Genomic DNA, 18,020 nt, shown 5'->3' on the forward strand with positions numbered 1-18,020 from the left:
ACCTGTGCTCACTGCAGGCTGAGTGCTGTGCTGGGCTCACCTGTGCTTGTCAACTCTCAACACCACAAGAAGAAAAGGCACCATAAAGTGGAGGCATCAGTTATAACTGTTGACTTCTCTCAGATCTTGAAATAGCAGATAAGTTTGAGAGGCTTGGTTTCTGGTGAGTGCCTTTTCTCTGTTGTCTGCAGGAGGAGAGTGGCCCTCCTCTTGGAGGTCACCAGTCCTGTCACATGAAGGCCTCACCTTGTAGCATTATTTGATGCTGTTACTTAAAGATCTCAAAACCAGATATAATCACATTGGGTGAGGACCTCAACATAGGTTTGTTGAGTAACACAATCAGTCTGTTGTTGGGAGGCATCGTGTGTTTAGTGAGGCTGTAGACTCAAGGGCCCCAGCCACAAGCCTGGTCCTGCCTTCGTTGAACCTGGTGTTTTAGGAGCAGAGATGGACCCCAAGCCTTGCTTTGCACATCTCCATTGATGCTGTTGGCAAGCAAGAGTGAAACACAGAACTTGCCAACCAACGTACAGACTTTTTGTGAGCACGGTTGGGAGGCCATGCTTTGCTGTTTGCTTACTGTTTCCTTGTATGGAGTAGAAAGGGCTGAAGTCAAAGTCCTGTCTCCAGTACTAGCCAGAATATATGTCCTGGGATGAGTGTCCAGCCTTGGAACTTGGCTAGACCAATGTCTTTAGCTGTAGAAACCCGTTGTCTGGCTTAGCCTGTCTGTGATCCTCTGGTAGTGTTCTTGGACCTCTGAGGCAGGCCTGCAGCTTCTGTTCTGAGGAACTATGTTTCCAGACATCTTTTATACTTTATTTAGTGTACATATGTGTGTGCATATGCATGAGTGAGAATGTACTTGTGTGTACGCCTGTGTGCATGCAAGCATGTGGAAGTCAGAAGACAACTTATTTCTCTCGAAATAAGTGGACCGGAAGGATTGACCTTGGGGTGGCAGGCTTGGCTGCAGGTACCTTAACTTGCTGAGCCATTTCATGGACTTAAGTCAGTTTACTTGAGTCCTTTTTCCCACTCTAAGACAGGGTCTCACTGTGTAGTCCTACCGCTCAACCAGGACCTTGCACATGCAGTACCACTGAGGCACACCACCAGCCAGACTCTCCTGTTTCAGGGCCTCTTCTGTTGTTTAATAAACCCGTTCTTGGGAGTTTTTCTAATCACCTTCCAACACCCCACCTCCAAATACCATTGTGTTGGTTTTAGACTTTCAGCGCAGTGACCTGAGATACCAAGTGCATTCAGTGTGTAGGGAGAGTAGTTGCTTGCTTCCTGGTACTTTCTTTTCTCCTTAAGCCCTTCAGTATCTGTTTCCTAAGTAATAAGATGCTCTGTTATATAACCACAACATTGACTGGACCTACATTTCATTTTCACTTCATCCCAAAATTTCTTCTTCAGGACATAATCTAGGATTGCTGCTCTGTGTGGCTTTCTGGAATGTTTCAAACCTTTGGCTTATGGCATGTACATTTGAGATGCTTTATTTCTCACTGAGAGAAGGCCACTCATCTTCAGTGTGTTATGATTGCCTAGTTTATTCTTGAACAAACACTGCAGGGATATGAGGTCCTTCTGTTGGGGCCACAGTGGGTACACCCACAGTGGGTACACACTAAGGTCTGACTTCATTATTAACATTAGTTTGGGTCAACTCTAGAAGTGTCCCTTGAGCTATATTGTTTGTTGCTGTTGGGTTTTCCTCCCTGGCACTTCCTAGGGAGAGTTGAGACTGAGCAAGTACAGTGGAAAAATGGTGCTATTCTTTTTTGTTTGCTTGTTTTCAAGACAGGGTTTCTTTGTATAGCCCTGACTGTCCTAGAACTCACTCTATAGACCAGGCTGGCCTCAAACTCAGAGCTCTGCCTGCCTCTGCCTCCCAAGTGCTAGGATTAAAGGTGTGAGCCATCACACTTGGCCTGATGGCATTGTTAATGTTGCAACCACTACACTTGTATTATTCTGTTGTGAGCAAGTGCTTTTTATTACCTGCATGACTGTTTATTGAGCTATTTATTACCTATATGGACAAATTAATTTGTTTTTCAGTATTTGTTTCTTATTATTGCTGTTGGTTTTGAGACAGTTTCACTATGCAGACTTAGGTGAGCTCACAGTCATCTGCCTGTTTCTACCTCCTGGGTTATTTTCCTTTTGAGATTTATTTATACATAGCAGTATTTTGCCTGAATGTGTGTATTATGTGCACCATGTATGTGTCTGGGGTCAGTAGAGGGCCCCTGGAATTGGAGCTGTGTATAGTTGTACACCACCATGTGATGGCTGGGAATAGAACCCAGGTCCTGCAAGAGCAACGCGTGCTCATCACCACTGAGCCATCTCTCCAGCTCTCAGTGGGTTTTAATTACTGTATTTCATTTTTTTCCTGTTCATGTTATCCCAGCTTTGGCCAGTGGGAGTCCCTTGAGCTGCTACATGAATACAGAGACATTCTCCAAGGCTTTGCAGAGAGCTTCCTTACCCACATGCTCAAGTGTCTCTTCTCTCCCTCTCAGTCCTGGTGTTAGCCAGCATCTCCAAGGAGTCCTTAGTTCTCTTAACATGGAGTGACTCTAAAGGTATGGGGTGTTCACATTGCTTACTACTCTGTCTTTGCTTACTGGCTCGTTCAGCAAACACAGGAAATAGACACATATATACAGACATATATAGACTTAGGCATGTGACACATGAGTATGTATGCAGAGGCCACAGTTTACCCCAGTACCCCTGCAAGTTTTATAAATTTTGCCCAATATTTGTGTGTTCATCTTCCAGTTAGAGCCTTCACCCTCGGGCTTGCTTGCTCTCTTTTAAAACAATGTTGTTTTTGTTTTGTTTGTTTTTTGTTTTGTGTGTGTGCAGGCATTCGTATGCCACCGTGCACTTGTGGAGGTCACAAGGCAGCTTTTGAGGAATTGCTTTTTCCTTCCACCTTGCTTTTGAGATGGCGTCTGTCTCTCCTCTGTTCTTTCTGTCCTCTTTGTTACCATATACTGACTGCCCTATTCTCCCATCTCTGCCTTATATCTAACATCTTGTCAGTGTTGCTGCATCTGGCTTCTCCTGTGGGTTGCCAGGATTAAACTCAAGCGTTAGGTTTGTGAGGCAAGCGCTTTTACTCTCTGGTCCATATTATTTCTATGATAAACCTAAAGTAATTTTAAATTTGAGAATTTTATTTTATTTTTGGATTCAGGATCTAGCTTTGGAGCCTCATCTGGGTTTGGAACTTGTGATTTTCCTGCCTCAGCTTCTGTAGTGTTGGATTGGAGGGTAGGTTATAGATTAGCAGTGGAGTATTTAACATGTGGGAGGCCCTGGGTTTGTACCTCAGTAACACATGCGCAAAGTGAAAATAAACAAAGAGGGTTGCTCCTTGCCTGCACTGTTTGTTTTATACAGGGATTTGCTATATCTACCAGGCTGGCCTTGAAATTGAGATACTCCTGCCTCGGCCTGTTAAGTGCTGGACTTACAGGTGTATGCTACACTGTAGACATTTTTGTTCTGTGATGCTTAACTTTTGATGATTCTATATCTCTCTCAAAACATACATAATTTTATCATATTTATATTATACTATTCTGCAACTTGATCCCTACTAATTTGTACACTTAAAATTGCTCTGATCATAAAAAATAGAATATTTTGTGCTGATTGTAGAATAGGACTGTAATTCCTTCTTTCTGGACTTTAACAGGCATAAAGGTTTTGCTATTGAATATCAAGCTCACATCAACATCACTGTAACTAAATCTTAATTTTTTTCCTTAGGATAGAAGTGGAATTACTGGTCAAAGGGTATGTATCTTTTTACGTCTTTCTGAGTGGGTGATGGCTGTGTGAGTGGTGGTATTTCCAGGCTAGTGTGTCTCCATGGGGCTGTACAGTGGAGTCATAGTGGGTATTGCAAATGCACAGATGCCCAGGATCCATCAGGTCTCAGAGGGTCTGATTTCATGGATCTAGGATATATCCAGAGTCTAGAGTTTTGGAAGACTATAAGTCTATATGAATGCACTGGGGACTGAATGCAGTCACTCTGGATGAGCAGTGTGTGCTCTTTACCACTGAGCCACCTCAAGATGCTTCTTCCCTGAGATTTTGGATGCAGCCAATTTGATTAGGTGAAAGTAGTAGAAAACTATTTTAATGATAATTTTCTTCTGAAAAATTTTCAGGCATTCAGATCTGGGAGAAGTGGCCCCAGAAGTAAAACCTTCAGACAGCCAAACATCCGTGGCAATTGCAGGTAAAATTAGACCTGGGCTCATTTTGGAATAGATAGGTTTCTTCTGTCTATTGGGATTCTAGATTCTCCACTCTGTCTTGGCTGGAATTGTGGGCCTCTAAGCTTAAGGCTTTTCTTTTTCTGTCTATAGAAAGATTATTCCATCTCAGCTTCTATTGATAAAAAGCTGTAAGTTGTACAAATCCTAGATATTTATTGGAGACACAGGTATATGCTATGCAAATATTTTATCCCATCTCCCCTCTTCCATGAGTGTCTATCCCTGTGTCCGTGTGTCCGTGTGCACTGTTATATGTCTCCTGTTTGTGTGTGTGTTTTGTTTTTGTTGTTTTTGTTGCTGCTGGAACTCAGACCCAGGGCCTCAAATCATAGTAGTACTATACCATTGGGATATATCCCTAGCTCTGTGTTCAATATTTTTTTTAAAGACAGGCTTTCACTAAATAGCTCTGACTGATTTGGAGCTCATTATGTAGGTCATGCTGGCCCCAGACTCACAGAGATGTGGCTTCTGCTTCCGAGTGCTGCCAGTAAAGGTATAGGCCACCATGTGTGCCTGTTTTCACTTTTTTGGTATTGTCCTTTGATGCACAATGTTTTTACTTACCTTTTGTTTTGTCAGCTATGTATTTTGTATCACATTTAAGAAGCCAGAAGGAAATCCAGGGCTATGAAGATTTACTCATAGGTCTTCTAAGAGAGTCATGATTTTTAGTTCTTACATTTAGATTGTCCATTTTAAGTTAGTTTCTTGTGGATGATAGTGGGCCCACCTATGCACTTTACTCTAACCAGCACTCACAGGCTTGAGGTGTAACATGGTAGACGGCCGTTTAGTGCTCAGTAACAGTGTCCTATCTCTTGATGGAAAGTTGGCAAGTGTGTGTTAGGCGTTGCGATGCTCAAGAGGAAAGCTCAATGGAAATGAAATTTCAGTCAGTGGAAATGCTTTAACGCTCCACTTTGAGTTCTCCCACGCAGGCTTGGAACTGTTCTCACAGCATGGCTTCCATGGTAGAGCCTGGGCCACACACTTGTTCCATGAGGCCTGGAGTGTGGGCTTGTCACTGAGTTACAGTCACATCCTCCTCACCTTTTTTATATATTTTTATTTTTTTATTTTTTATTTTTAAATGAGTGTACTGTAGCTGTCTTCAGACACACCAGAAGAGGGCATCAGATCCCATTACAGATGATTGTGAGCCACCATGTTGTTGCTGGGAATTGAACTCAGGACCTCTGGAAGAACAGTCAGTGCTCTTAACCACTGAGCCATGTCTCCAGCCCCACCTTTTTGTTTTTTAAGACATGTGTTGTTAAGTTGTCCATATTGGTCTGGAACTCTGTGTAACCTCGTCAGCCCTTTAGCTTGCTACCTTCCTGATGAACAGCCTGGGTTACAGACATGTCCTGTTATATCTGTTATCCCAGCATTCAGGAGTCAGAGGCAAGTGGATCTCTGTGAGTTCAAGGCCATCTTCACCTACATAGCAAGTTCTAGAATAGCCAGAGCTACATAAACCTTATTGCAAAAAACAACAAAACAAAATTATATGTATATGTTTGTACACTACATGTGCACAGTGCCCACAGAGGCCAGAGGAGGGCACTGGATCCCTGGAATTGGGGCCACAGCATAGGTGTTAGGAATTGTACCTAGGTCTTCTCTGCAAAAGCATCAGGTGCTCTTGACTTCTGAGTGACTTCTCCAGCCCTATACGTGGCTCTGATTTTCTTCTCTAGTTATTTTTTTCTCTTCACACTGCATTTTGAATTCTTAGGGAATTTTTTTCCTAGTATCTTACTTGCATTTTGAGTGAGATTTCTTAGAAGATTCATTTATTTATTTTATGTATATAAGTGCACTGCCATTGCCTTCAGACATACTAGGAAACAGTATCAGATTCCATTACAGATGGTTATGAACTACCATGTGGTTGCTGAGAATTGAACTCAGGACCTCTGGAAGAGTAGTCAGTGCTGAGCCATCTCCATCTCTCTAGCCCTTAAATGAGATTTTTAATTGCTGGACATTGTGTTTGATGATGCATGAGTCCTTCTGTGTCTTCACCCATACCATCCTGCTTTGAAAGTCATACCCTCCCCCAATTTTTTTCCCTTTCTTGTCCCTATATCTATCTCCAGAAAACGTCATCAGAAAAAAAAAAAAAAAAAAAAAACAGTTTTAAATGTTAGGTTTATTCCAGCTCTTGGGAGGCAGAGTCAGATGGATCTCTGTGAGTTCAAGGCCAGCCTGGTATTCCAGCCAATGCTATATACAGAGAGCCTGTTACAAACAAACAAACAAACAAAACTTAATCATGAGGAAATTATAAGGTTGATTAAATAAAAAAATATTAGAGCTGTAGCTATATTCCAGCCTTTGTTTTTGTTTAAACTTAGCTCATTCCAAAATCTAACCTGAGTATTTCAGCAATCCTCAACCGATAGTAGCAACAATCAACAAAAGTCACATTCACTTCAGACTCTTCATAGACAGGTTCTACCTTGCTGATGAGGTGAAATGCCCATGTCCTTTTTTTTTTTAGATTTGGAATGGAGAGAAATGGAAGGAGATGACTGCGGGTTCCATTATGGAGGTAGGGACTCTGGGACTTAGACACACTGGGCTGCGGGTTCCATTATGGAGGTAGGGACTCTGGGACTTAGACACACTGGGCTGCGGGTTCCACTGTGGAGGTAGGGACTCCGGGACTTAGACACACTGGGCTGGAGAAGGAGGGTGCAGATGAGAAATGAAAAGTCCCTAGGACCTGATGGTTTTCTATTTTATATTGTTAGGGTTTCAGGGAACACATTGTGGTTTATAGAAAGGTTTGGATTCTACTTAATTGTCTTCCTGTCGTCCAAATACACACCATTAGATTAATCCCCTTTGTTTCCCTCGCTCTTTCTCATAGACGGTACAAACGAGGCTCACGACAGTGACTTCCCCACAGGTATTCATTTTCACTTTCCTTTCTAGCTTTCCATTCCATTCTGTTGGAGGGGAGCCTAGTTCTTTTTTTTTTTTTTTTAAGATTTATTTATTTATTATATATGAATACACTGTAGCTGTCTTCAGACACACCAGAAGAGGGCATCAGATCGCATTACAGATGGTTGTGAGTCACCATGTGGTTGTTGGGATTTGAACTCAGGACCTCTGGAAGTGCAGTCAGTGCTCTTAACCACTGAGCCATCTCTCCAGCCCAGGTGGCTAGTTCTTATTGACCTTAGAATCCTCTTGTCTACCACCCCTTTATGAACTATTAATAATGTTGCTAAAAACAAAACCACTTGGGGAACTTACTAACTAAAAAGTAAACAATGTTTCCTTTAACTTATCTACACCATCACTGGGAATCTTTGTAAGTGGAGGCTCCCACGTGTATCGTTTTGTTAACAAGCTCCTGAAGTTATTCTAATTCCCAGCTGGCTAGATTTAGAAACACTAGCAATAGCTTCATTTGCATATTGGCAAACTTGGACCCAGAGCTGCTCAATGGTCTCCTAAGGGCTAAGTGCTGGGTATGAGTACATATGTGTATATATATTTGTTTGTTTGTTTTTCGAGACAGGGTTTCTCTGTGTAGCCTTGGCTGTCCTGGAACTCATTTTGTAGACCAGGCTGGCCTCGAACTCAGAAATCCGCCTGCCTCTGCCTCCCAAGTACTGGGATTAAAGGTGTGCCACCACCGCCCGGTGGGTACATATATAGAATGAGGTTATTTTTTGTGGTTTTCTCAAGTTGCTTTGATGGGTCATGCTACTTAAGCAATAATGGTTGTTGTATATTCTTGGCTTCATTTGGTCATAACAGGGAAATCCAAGTAATACAGAACTTCTGACACAGCTCTGTCTTCCTGTGTAGTGCTTCTGTTTTTATTTATTCTTATATTACATTTATTTGGGGCTGGAAAGCTGGCTCAGTGTTGAGCACTTGTTGCTCTTGCAGAAGACCTGGGTTTGGTTTCCAGCCACCTTAGCTCTGTTGTTATTCCAGTTCCAGAAGGATATTGTGCCCTCTTCTGGCCTCTTTGGGCACTGTGACCACATAATACACACACACACACACACACATACACACATACGTATGTATGTGTGTATGTATGTATGTATGCACATGCACACACAAAAAACACCCATGCACATAAAAACAAAACTTTTTTTAACTTACATTCTTTTTAAAACTTACTTTATGTATTTGTGTGCACATGTGCAAGTGTATAGAGATCAGAGGACAATTTGAAAATTTATTTTCTTCTACTATGTAGGTACAAGGATCAAACTCAGGTCATCAAGTTTGGAGGCAATTGGTTTTATCTGCTGAACCATATCATCTGGCCAGTTGTTCTGTTTTTAACACAAATTCACAGTCCCCTTGTAACTTCTCAAGTGGGCCTTCAGTTGTATTGCTCTAGACTTGAGCCCTGAGCTGACAGGATGGCTCAAGGGTAGAAGTGCTAGCTGCCAAGCCTGATGACCAAAGTTGTACCATCAAGACTCCATTAGTTTTTCTCTCGTCTTGATACATATGCCATGGCTCGTGCATGCAAATAAATTTAGAATTTTGAGCCCTAAAATCAGTGCTATGGGACACTTACGATGTTGTATGCCTGTAGTCCCAAGGTAAAGGGAGAAAAATTGAATCCATTCACAGATTTGAGACAAGACTGAGGAACAACCTCATTCCTCCTCCCATCTTGAAAGAATTAAAAACAACAAAAAAAGAGCTAGGGGCATCACTCAGTGGTGAAATGCTGTCTAGCATGTTCCATCTCAGAACTGCAAAATAAATAAGTGCATACATGAATACATACATATGTGCATACATACATACATACTTACATTGGTAAGATATCAGCAGGTTGTGGGAACTTTATGAGCATCAGCTTATAAAAGTTTGTATTATATAGGGTGGCATTTGAATATCTTAATCATTCAGTGTCTACAAAGCAGTGGTCAGTACCAAATACTTATTGTCACTGCATTAGTCAGGGTTCTTTAGAGTAACAGAACTTAGAGTGAGTCTGTATGTACACATCTGTATATACACATACACACAACATATTTACATATAAGAGCTTAGAGAGTGAGTGTGTGTGTGTGTACATGTATGTATGAACACAACTATCTATCTATCCATCCATCCATACATACATATGACATAATATGTATGTAGTTAAGTTCACAAGGCTAGATGTCTCAGCTGGTCTTTAGTATATGTTGGAATTCTCAAGAAGTAAGTTCTAATTCCAGTGAAGGAATAGACTTGCTAGCAAGATGAGAGCAAGCAGACAAACAGCAAAACCTACCTTCTTCCATGTCCTTACATAGGCTTCCAGCAGAAGGTGTGGCCCACACTGGAGGTGGGTCTTCCCTACTCAAGAGATCTGGATTAAAGGTGTGTTTTCCACCTCAAAGATCTGGATTAGAAATGGGGCTTCTTATTAGCATGGCTGTATAGAGCGACTTGTCTTTAAAAAAAAAAAAGCCAGAACAAAAATAAAACTTAAAAATAAAATAATAAGGGCTGGAGAGATGGCTCAGTGGTTGAGAGCACTGAATGCTCTTCCAGAGGTCCTGAGTTCAATTCTCAGCAACCACGTGGTGGCTCACAACCATCTGTAATGGGATCTGATGCCCTCTTCTGGTGTGTCTGAAGACAGTGACAGTGTACTCACATACATAAAGGAAATAAATAAATCTTTGAAAAATAAAATAATAATAATATGTTAAATATATTTACCATATCTTGATATATAAATAAGGTTGGAGATATGGTTTAATGGTAGAGCACTTGTAGGCATGCAGAGGGTGCCCCGTTTTCAGCAGCAGCAGAAAAACCCCAATTCACAACACAAGCCAGAGCACTGCATAACTAGTCTTGGATTTACAAACTATTGGCAAGATATGGTTGCTATTTTCCTTTTAAAAAGTAGTCTCCAGTTTCTTGACAAATATAAAAGAACATTTACCAGACAACCCAGAGTGGTTGTGCCCCTATGGGAGTTTCCTGTTGACATGTTTTTCTTCCAGGTTATGAGGCAGGCTTTTGCTGTGTGTCCCGTGCTGGTCTTGAATTTACAGCCATGTAGCATCTGAGTGCCAGAATTACAGGCTTGTTCCACCATGTTCCCCAGATTCCTGATTGGGCTGGAGCATGAGAGCTGAGTGACTGTGTGGCCTGGGCTGAGATCTGAGAAGTAGAGTCTGCACTCAGCACTAGGAACCTATGCTGCTGCTCACTCTAATTACTTAAGGTCCAGCTCAGACTTAGGTAGCGTGGAGTCTAGAAAAACTAGAAATCATGGCCTCTACATGAACTCTCTTGATTTGTAAATGTCACGCCTAGGTTTTCCTGGCCCCCCTCCTTTTTTCTGTCTTAGCTATGGTCTTACAGTGAGATCCTGGCAGACCTGCAATGCCCTGTGAAGAATAGGCTAGCCTTGAATTCATAAGAGATCTGCCTGCCTCTGTTTGCCCAGTACATGCATCAGTATGCCTGGCTATAGATTTATTTTCCATTTTACTTATGTGTATGGGTGTTTATCTCTGTGTGGGTGCATGTGTGTGAATGCCGATGCCTGCGGAGGCTGCAGGATTCCCTGAAGTTGGAGTTAGAAGCAGTGTGTGCTACCTGACAAGGTGCTGAGAACTGACTCTAGTCTTTTGGATGTGCTGACTCATCTAGCCAGCCATTGCCCTCTCTGTAGTCAGTGTCTCAGACAGTTTAGGTAGGTGGTACAACTGAGACAGAATTTACCCTCTGCCCTGCTTGCAGGTCAGCCCAGCATATTCAGGGCCCCTTGGACCTACATCCTAGGAATGTCCTCTCCAACCCTTCTCTGGTAGGCTTTTCCTCTCTAGCTCTACTCTGGCCCTGACTTGAGAATGAAGACTAATCATTTATGTCTCTGGTTTTTTGTTTGTTTGTTTGTTTTTGTACAGTGGAGAGAAGCAGGCTTCAGGAAATGCTGTCCCTGTTGGGACTGGAGACATACCAGGTACAGAAACTCACCCTCCAGGACTCCCTGCAGATCAGTTTTGACAGCATGAAGAACTGGGCTCCTCAGGTTCCCAAGGACCTTCCCTGGCATTTCCTCAGGAAGCTGCAGGCACTCAACGCTGAAGCCAGGAACACCACCATGGTGCTGGATATGCCTCCAGAAGCCTGGCCTGCAGAGAAGGAGAGCCAGATGGAGGAGGAGATGATGTACTGGGACCCAGCTGAGGACGTCGCGGCTGACATCTACTCGTTCTCGGAGCTGCCCATGCCTGATACGCCTGTGAACCCCCTAGACCTTCTCTGTGCCCTCCTGCTGTCTTCAGACACCTTTCTGCAGCAGGAGGTCCTGCTGAAGATGTCCCTCTGTCAGTTTGCACTCCCCCTTGTGTTGCCTGATTCTGAAAACCACTACCACACCTTTCTGCTCTGGGCCCTGCGGGGTGTTGTGCGGACGTGGTGGTTCCAGCCCCCAAGGGGCCTTGGGAGTTTTCGAGAAGACAGTGTGGTCTTGTCCAGGGTGCCCACTTTTGCCTTCGTACGCATGGATGTCAGCAGCAACTCCAAGTCCCAGCTGCTCAATGCCGTCCTCAGCCCGGCCCGCCGACAATGGGACTGCTTCTGGCACCGGGACCTCAATCTAGGCACTAATCCTCGAGAGATCGCAGACGGGTTAGTGGAGATCTCCTGGTTTTTCCCCAGTGGTAAGGAGGACCTGGATGTTTTCCCAGAGCCCATGGCCTTTCTGAACTTGAGAGGTGACATTGGGTCTCACTGGCTGCAGTTCAAGCTCTTGACAGAAGTCTCTTCTGCTGTGTTTATTTTGACTGACAACATCAGCAAGAAGGAATACAAACTGCTGTACTCCATGAGGGAGTCAACCACAAAGTACTACTTCATCCTGAGTCCCTACCGAGGGAAGCGGAACACGAACCTGCGCTTCCTCAACAGGCTGATCCCCGTGTTGAAGATCGACCACTCTCATGTCCTGGTAAAGGTCAGCAGCACTGACAGCGAGGGCTTCGTGAGGCGCATCCGAGCGATAATGTGTGGCGTGGCTCGCTCGCCCTGCCGGAGGGCGTCTGTGGAGGACATGGCAAACGCAGCACGTAAACTAGGCCTCAGAGTTGATGAGGACTTTGAGGAGTGTCAGAAGGCCAAGGACCGGATGGAGAAGATCATCAGGAAGGTCAAGGATGTGGATGCCTACAAGAGAGATGAGCTGCGGCTGCAGGGTGACCCTGCAAGGAAGGCAGCCCAAGTTGAAAGGGAGTTCTGCCAGCTCCAGTGGGTCTCAGAGCCCCCAGAGAAGCACCGGGCTGAGCTGAGACGGCGGGTCCTAGAGCTCCGGGTGCAGCAGAATGGCCAGGAGCCCACCTCAGGGGTACAGGAGTTCATCCTAGGAATAAGCAGCCCCTCCCCAAGTGAGAGGCAGTATTTCCTGAGATGGATGGAGTGGGGGTTGGCTCGACTTGGCCAGCCACGGCCAAGACAGTCTCCAGAGACCCTTCTCACCCTGAGACCAAAACTTGGTGGACCCTCAGACTTGACCGAGCCACTCTGGCCTGAGCCCTTGGGAGTGGAGCACTTCCTGCGGGAGATGGGCCAGTTCTATGAAGCAGAGAGCTGCCTGGTGGAGGCAGGGAGGCTGCCTGCTGGCCAGAGGCGCTTTGCCCACTTCCCAGGCTTGGCTGTGGAACTGCTGCTCGGTGGGCTGCCCCTCGAGCTGGTCGATGGGGCCACCCTGAGCATCCCTGTTCGATGGGTCACTGGCCTTCTCAAGGAGCTGCATGTCCGCCTAGACAGGAGATCTCGACTAGTAGTTCTCTCTGCCCTGGGGGTGCCGGGCACAGGGAAGTCGACACTCCTTAACACCATGTTTGGCCTGAAGTTTGCCACGGGAAGGAGCTGTAGTCCCCGGGGGGCCTTCATGCAGCTCCTCCCTGTAGCTGAGGGCTTTAGCCAGGACCTTGGCTGTGACCAAATCCTGGTAATAGACTCTGGGGGTTTGATCAGTGGGGCCTTGTCCTCTGCTGGAGACAGGTTCGAATTGGAGGCTTCCTTGGCCACGCTGCTAATGGGGCTAAGTAATGTCACTGTGGTCAGTCTAGCTGAAACAAAGGACATCCCACCAGCTGTTCTTCATGCATTTCTGAGGCTAGAAAAAATGGGGCACATGCCCAACTATCAGTTTGTGTACCAGAACCTTCATGACCTGCCTGTTCCCAGTCCCAAACCAAGAGACAGGAGGCAGCTCCTGGATCCACCCAGCGACCTGAGCAGGGCTGCTACCCACTTGGAGAAGCAGGGTGGTGGCTTCCGGACGCTGGCAGGCCTGGCTGAGAGGCAGCACGTCTGGCACATCCCAGCCCTGTGGCATGGCGCACCACCCATGGCCGCTGTGAGCTTGGGCTACAGTGAGGCCATTTTTGAATTGAAGAGATGCCTATTAGAAAACATCAGGAATGGCTTGTCCAACCAGAACAAAAACATTCAGCAGCTCATTGAGCTGGTACGGAGGCTGTGACTGTTTTGACTATGGGGTCTCCTGCTGTGGCCTGTTGTGACAACAGCCAGTAAGGCTGTGTCTGGCACCTGAGAGTTGGCTGGCGCTGCTCACAGGGCAGAAGGTCAGTGACAGCCAGGGGTGAAGGCCTCTTCACAGTGTGAAGAAGCAATCGCAGACCAGCTCAGAAATGTCAGAATAATCGGAGGCCCAGGGTAGGGTGATACAAGCAGTAAGTTGATCTCTGTTCCTAACCCATGACAAGGCTCCTGGCAGTTGGCCCTCTGGGAAGCTGCTCCTTCATTGACCTCTGAAATTAGGGAACGGTTCCCTTAGTCACCGCAGATGCTGGCAGACAGGAATGTTTCACGTTGTCCCAAGGAAACAGAATCCATACGGGTCCTTTGTGGACCGGCCTTGAAGGTTTTGGTGATGTGGCACTGAGCTGATGTACTGGTGTATGAAGCGCTCTCTGACCCTTGCCCAGGAAGTGCTCATCAGTTACCCTTCTGTGATCCAGCACTCTGTCATCCTTCCTCAGCACTTCCTGGCACATTGTCACGTGTGTTTACCGTCTGCCCCTAGACTGTGAGCTGCTTGAGGGCAGGGCCGAAGCACCACACAGCTCTCGGTCCCTAGGACCCGGCACACATAGGCGCTTAATAAATGTTTGTTGAATCAATGAGTCGAGTGAGTGATGAGAGGGTCTAGTGTGCAGGTTCCACCTCCCGCGCCTTCCTTGTCCTCATGCTCAGGACAGCAGCCTCTGCCTGAAGAGGGCCTGGGGGATAGGCTGTTACTGGAAATAGTACCTTCTCAGTAACTTCAGCACCTTAGTCATTACCCTTCTGTGGTTGCCAGAAGGAAATCCTAGACTGCATAGCAGGACATAAGAGGATCTGCTGTACATTCTAAAATCTTCCCCAACATTCTGAAATGTTTCTGCAGCAAACTAGCCACTGTTTGAGACAGATACCTCCTCGTCAGGGACCTTAGGCCCTTTCTGCTGATCTTCACCTGGGTCAGCCGTCACTTAGTAAGTTTCAGAGGCCTGCTCCACCTACATCTAGGCCTACGAGTTTCTACCTAACTGTCTTACTGATGAGCTCTTGGGCTTTCCTTTCATCTATGTTCTTTTTTTTTTTGTCTTCAGAGAAGTCAGCCAGTGGCTGAGAACCTCTCCTGTTTCTTGTCCCTTTACTAGACTCAGCAAAGATGCCCTTGGTTCCAGGGTACTTGCCTATTCTCTGATCTGGAACCTTTTCTTGAACCAAAGGCCCACTATCCTCTACTGGCCTGGCTCCCTGGGTTTCCCAGGATGACCACTAGGTGCCCTGGTGATCTGGTGGTAGGTCTGGCCATGTGGTAAGAGGAAAAGCAATTCTGAAACTTGGCAAACCTGCTGTTTGACTTAAGTTTAGGAAAAGGGGAATCTCTGATCTACCTAGAATGTTAAAATAACATGTAACCTGCTGATTCAGTTAGAAATAACAAACCTTTCTTTTCCATTTTAAAAATTTTATTTTTGTCAGCTGGGTATGTTGGCACACACCTTTAATCCCAGCACTAAGGAGACAAAAACAGGTGGATCTCTGGGTGTTCAAGGCCAACCTGGTCTATATAGTGAGTTCTAGGATAGCCAGAGCTACATAATAGACCCTGTCTAAAAATATACAAACAAAACAAAAATTAAAAAAAAACAACAACCTTTTTTTTCCCCCTACCAGAATTGTAGAAACTTCCCTGGCACCCCTCCTATACTGCAGGAATTTCATCCACCATGTTCCTAGCTCCAAGTTCAAGCACAGGGAATACCTCTTAAGAATTGTTGCATATAGGGGGCCTGTGAGGTGAATCAGTGGGTACAAACATATGCAGCAAAGGATGACAACTTAAATTTGATCCCTGGACCTCACATAAAACTGGAAGGAAAACCAACCCGATAAAGTTGTGTACTGACATCTACACGTGCCACGCCACCGTCCCCATGTACACACATCATAAGCACACATGCTAATAATAAAACTAGAGGATTCGCCTTCAGTGTCCCCCCTCCTCCTGAAAGTTCAAAGATTGTTGAATTTCAACCATACTTAAAAATTATTTTATAGCCGGGCAGTGGTGGCGCACGCCTTTAATCCCAGCACTTGGGAGACAGAGGCAGGCGGATTTCTGAGTTCAAGAGTTCGAGGCTAGCCTGGTCTACAGAGTGAGTTCCAGGACAGCCAGGACTACACAGAGGAACCCTGTCTCGAAAAACCAAAAAAAAAAAAAAATTATTTTATGCTGTTCCTAAAATCTGAGACAAGGAAGGCAGGATTCATGACAGCTTAGGAAAAGATTCTTTATACTGGGAATGGTGGTGCATAGCTGTAGTGGCAGCACTTGAGAGATGGAAGGTCCAAAGTGCAGGGTCAGTCTGGGTATACAGCAAGACCCCTGTCTCCAAGATGTTTGAAAGGTTCTTTTTCATAAGGTCTGTCTACTGCCCAGAAATTAAATTCAATCTTTATTCCTAAGATTTAGATGCAAGCAGTTTGTAATTTTATAACTTCCATCATATTTTCAAAGGGACACAGATTAGAGGACAGGGTGTGGTGGCACATATCTGTGTTCTGAGCATTTGGGAAACTGAGCAAAGAGGATGGTTCAAGGCCAGCTTGGGCTACACATCGAGACCCTATCTAAAAAATACCAAAACCACTCCGGAGGCAGAGGCAGGTAGAGTCCAAGGCCAGTCTGATCAACATAGTGCGCTCCGGACCCTGTCTCAAAACAAAACCAAATAACATCCTAATAAGCTATTCCATATATCATCAGGACCTATCTCTTTTTATGTATCAAACTTGGACAACAGACCAGTCTTAGAATGAGAAGTTGTAAAGACTCTCCTAGAAGCAGGGCATTTTGGGAGAATTCTGTGACTTTTAGAGTCAAGCTGAAACCATTGACACTCAGACATAGGAACAGAAGAGCTCACCCTGAGCTGGAAGTACTGTGCATGCTCACTTTGCCCACCCTGAGCTGGTGACTTCCAGGAAGTACCATGCATGCTCACTTTGCCTATTTGAAGGGCTGATGTTTCTAGCCCAAGGATTTCAGGGCAGCTCTTAGCAGTCAAACTTGTACAGCTGGACCCAGTATGAGTTCCAGTATTTGGCAGTGGGCTGGTCATTCCCATGGGGCTCCTGGCCAAGGCTGCTCCAAACCTTGCAGTCACCTGGCCACAGAAACTGCGTCCCCTCCTTCATCCTAACGTGGTTCTGAACCTTTGCCCTGTCAAAAGTGGTGCAGGAACCCCAGAAATAGAGTGAGCTCATGCTCTGGACTAGGGCTGAGCCCCGCTACTCTGTGACTCCAGAGCCTCTGTGGTCTCATCTATAATGGGATGAGGTAATGGAGCTACTGCTACTGCCTTAGCACGATGGACCGTGCATTAAACCAAGTGCACGCTTGTAGGAAAAATGTCTCCCTTTAAAAGGTTCCACCTGGAGCTGGGGAATGGCTCCGGTTAAGAGGAAGCGTTCATACCAGGCAGCTTACTACTCCCGAGCTCCAGGGGGACCTCACACCTTCGTGTGGCTCCACAGGCACCCACACACACCTGGCATACAATCACAGACACACATACACAAAAATAAACGTTAAAAGTGAAATTTCCACTGGTTGGGCTGGGGAAATGGCTCGGTGGATAATTTTTTTGGCTGTGTGTGAGACTCAGAATTGGGAGGCCTAATGTGCATATAAAGACCTGTTATCCCACTGCTTAAGGGAGGGAGATGGGCCTGGCTTGGTGATGCATACCTTTAATCTCAGCACTTGGGAGGCAGAAGCAGATGGTTTTTGTAGCACATGCTAGGTCAGTCAGAGCTGTACAGTCTGAAAAAAAAAACACACAGAAAACAAAAGAGGAAGACAGGACTCCTGCCACAAACTGGCCAGCTAGTGGAGATACTAGCTGAATTGGTGGCTCTGTGGAGGTTCTGAGAGACCATGCTTAAGTAAATACGGTGAGGGCTGACTGAGGAAGACCTGACTGAGGAAGACCCTCAACATCATGGCTTGAATAGAGAGAACACATTTGATTGTGCTAATGTCAGATGCTTGAAGGGGAAACACACTCCAAGCACAGTCTTCCTGCCGCTCATGTAGCCAGCCCCACCGCCTGGGGAGATGATGTTATTTCACTTTACGGGTTCAAGAGTAGCTCAAGGATCTTTTCT

The 18,020-nt window shown here is 45.4% G+C and overlaps 1 protein-coding gene across 8 annotated transcripts in view; it reads left to right on the plus strand.

The window, feature by feature from the left end:
- Positions 1-14,479, plus strand: part of LOC114629061 (up-regulator of cell proliferation) — a 44,755-nt gene extending 30,276 nt beyond the window's left edge. For 2 of the 8 annotated variants that reach the window (XM_028777085.1, XM_028777059.1), the window contains exons 2-6: positions 3,805-3,831; positions 4,212-4,282; positions 6,832-6,882; positions 7,204-7,242; positions 11,237-14,479. In XM_028777085.1, coding sequence (XP_028632918.1) covers positions 6,849-6,882; positions 7,204-7,242; positions 11,237-13,818 — 2,655 coding nt within the window. In that variant the 5' untranslated portion in view covers positions 3,805-3,831; positions 4,212-4,282; positions 6,832-6,848 and the 3' untranslated portion in view covers positions 13,819-14,479. Of the gene's footprint in view, positions 1-2,533; positions 2,607-3,804; positions 3,832-4,211; positions 4,283-6,831; positions 6,883-7,203; positions 7,243-11,236 lie in introns of those variants that run through there. The other 6 variants (XM_028777093.1, XM_028777115.1, XM_028777102.1 and 3 more) reach the window with 5 other exon arrangements.
- The last annotated feature ends 3,541 nt before the right edge of the window (positions 14,480-18,020 follow it).

The sequence above is a fragment of the Grammomys surdaster genome, unplaced genomic scaffold, assembly GCF_004785775.1.
Source record: "Grammomys surdaster isolate TR1022 unplaced genomic scaffold, NIH_TR_1.0 67, whole genome shotgun sequence".
Taxonomy (NCBI): Eukaryota; Metazoa; Chordata; class Mammalia; order Rodentia; family Muridae; genus Grammomys; species Grammomys surdaster.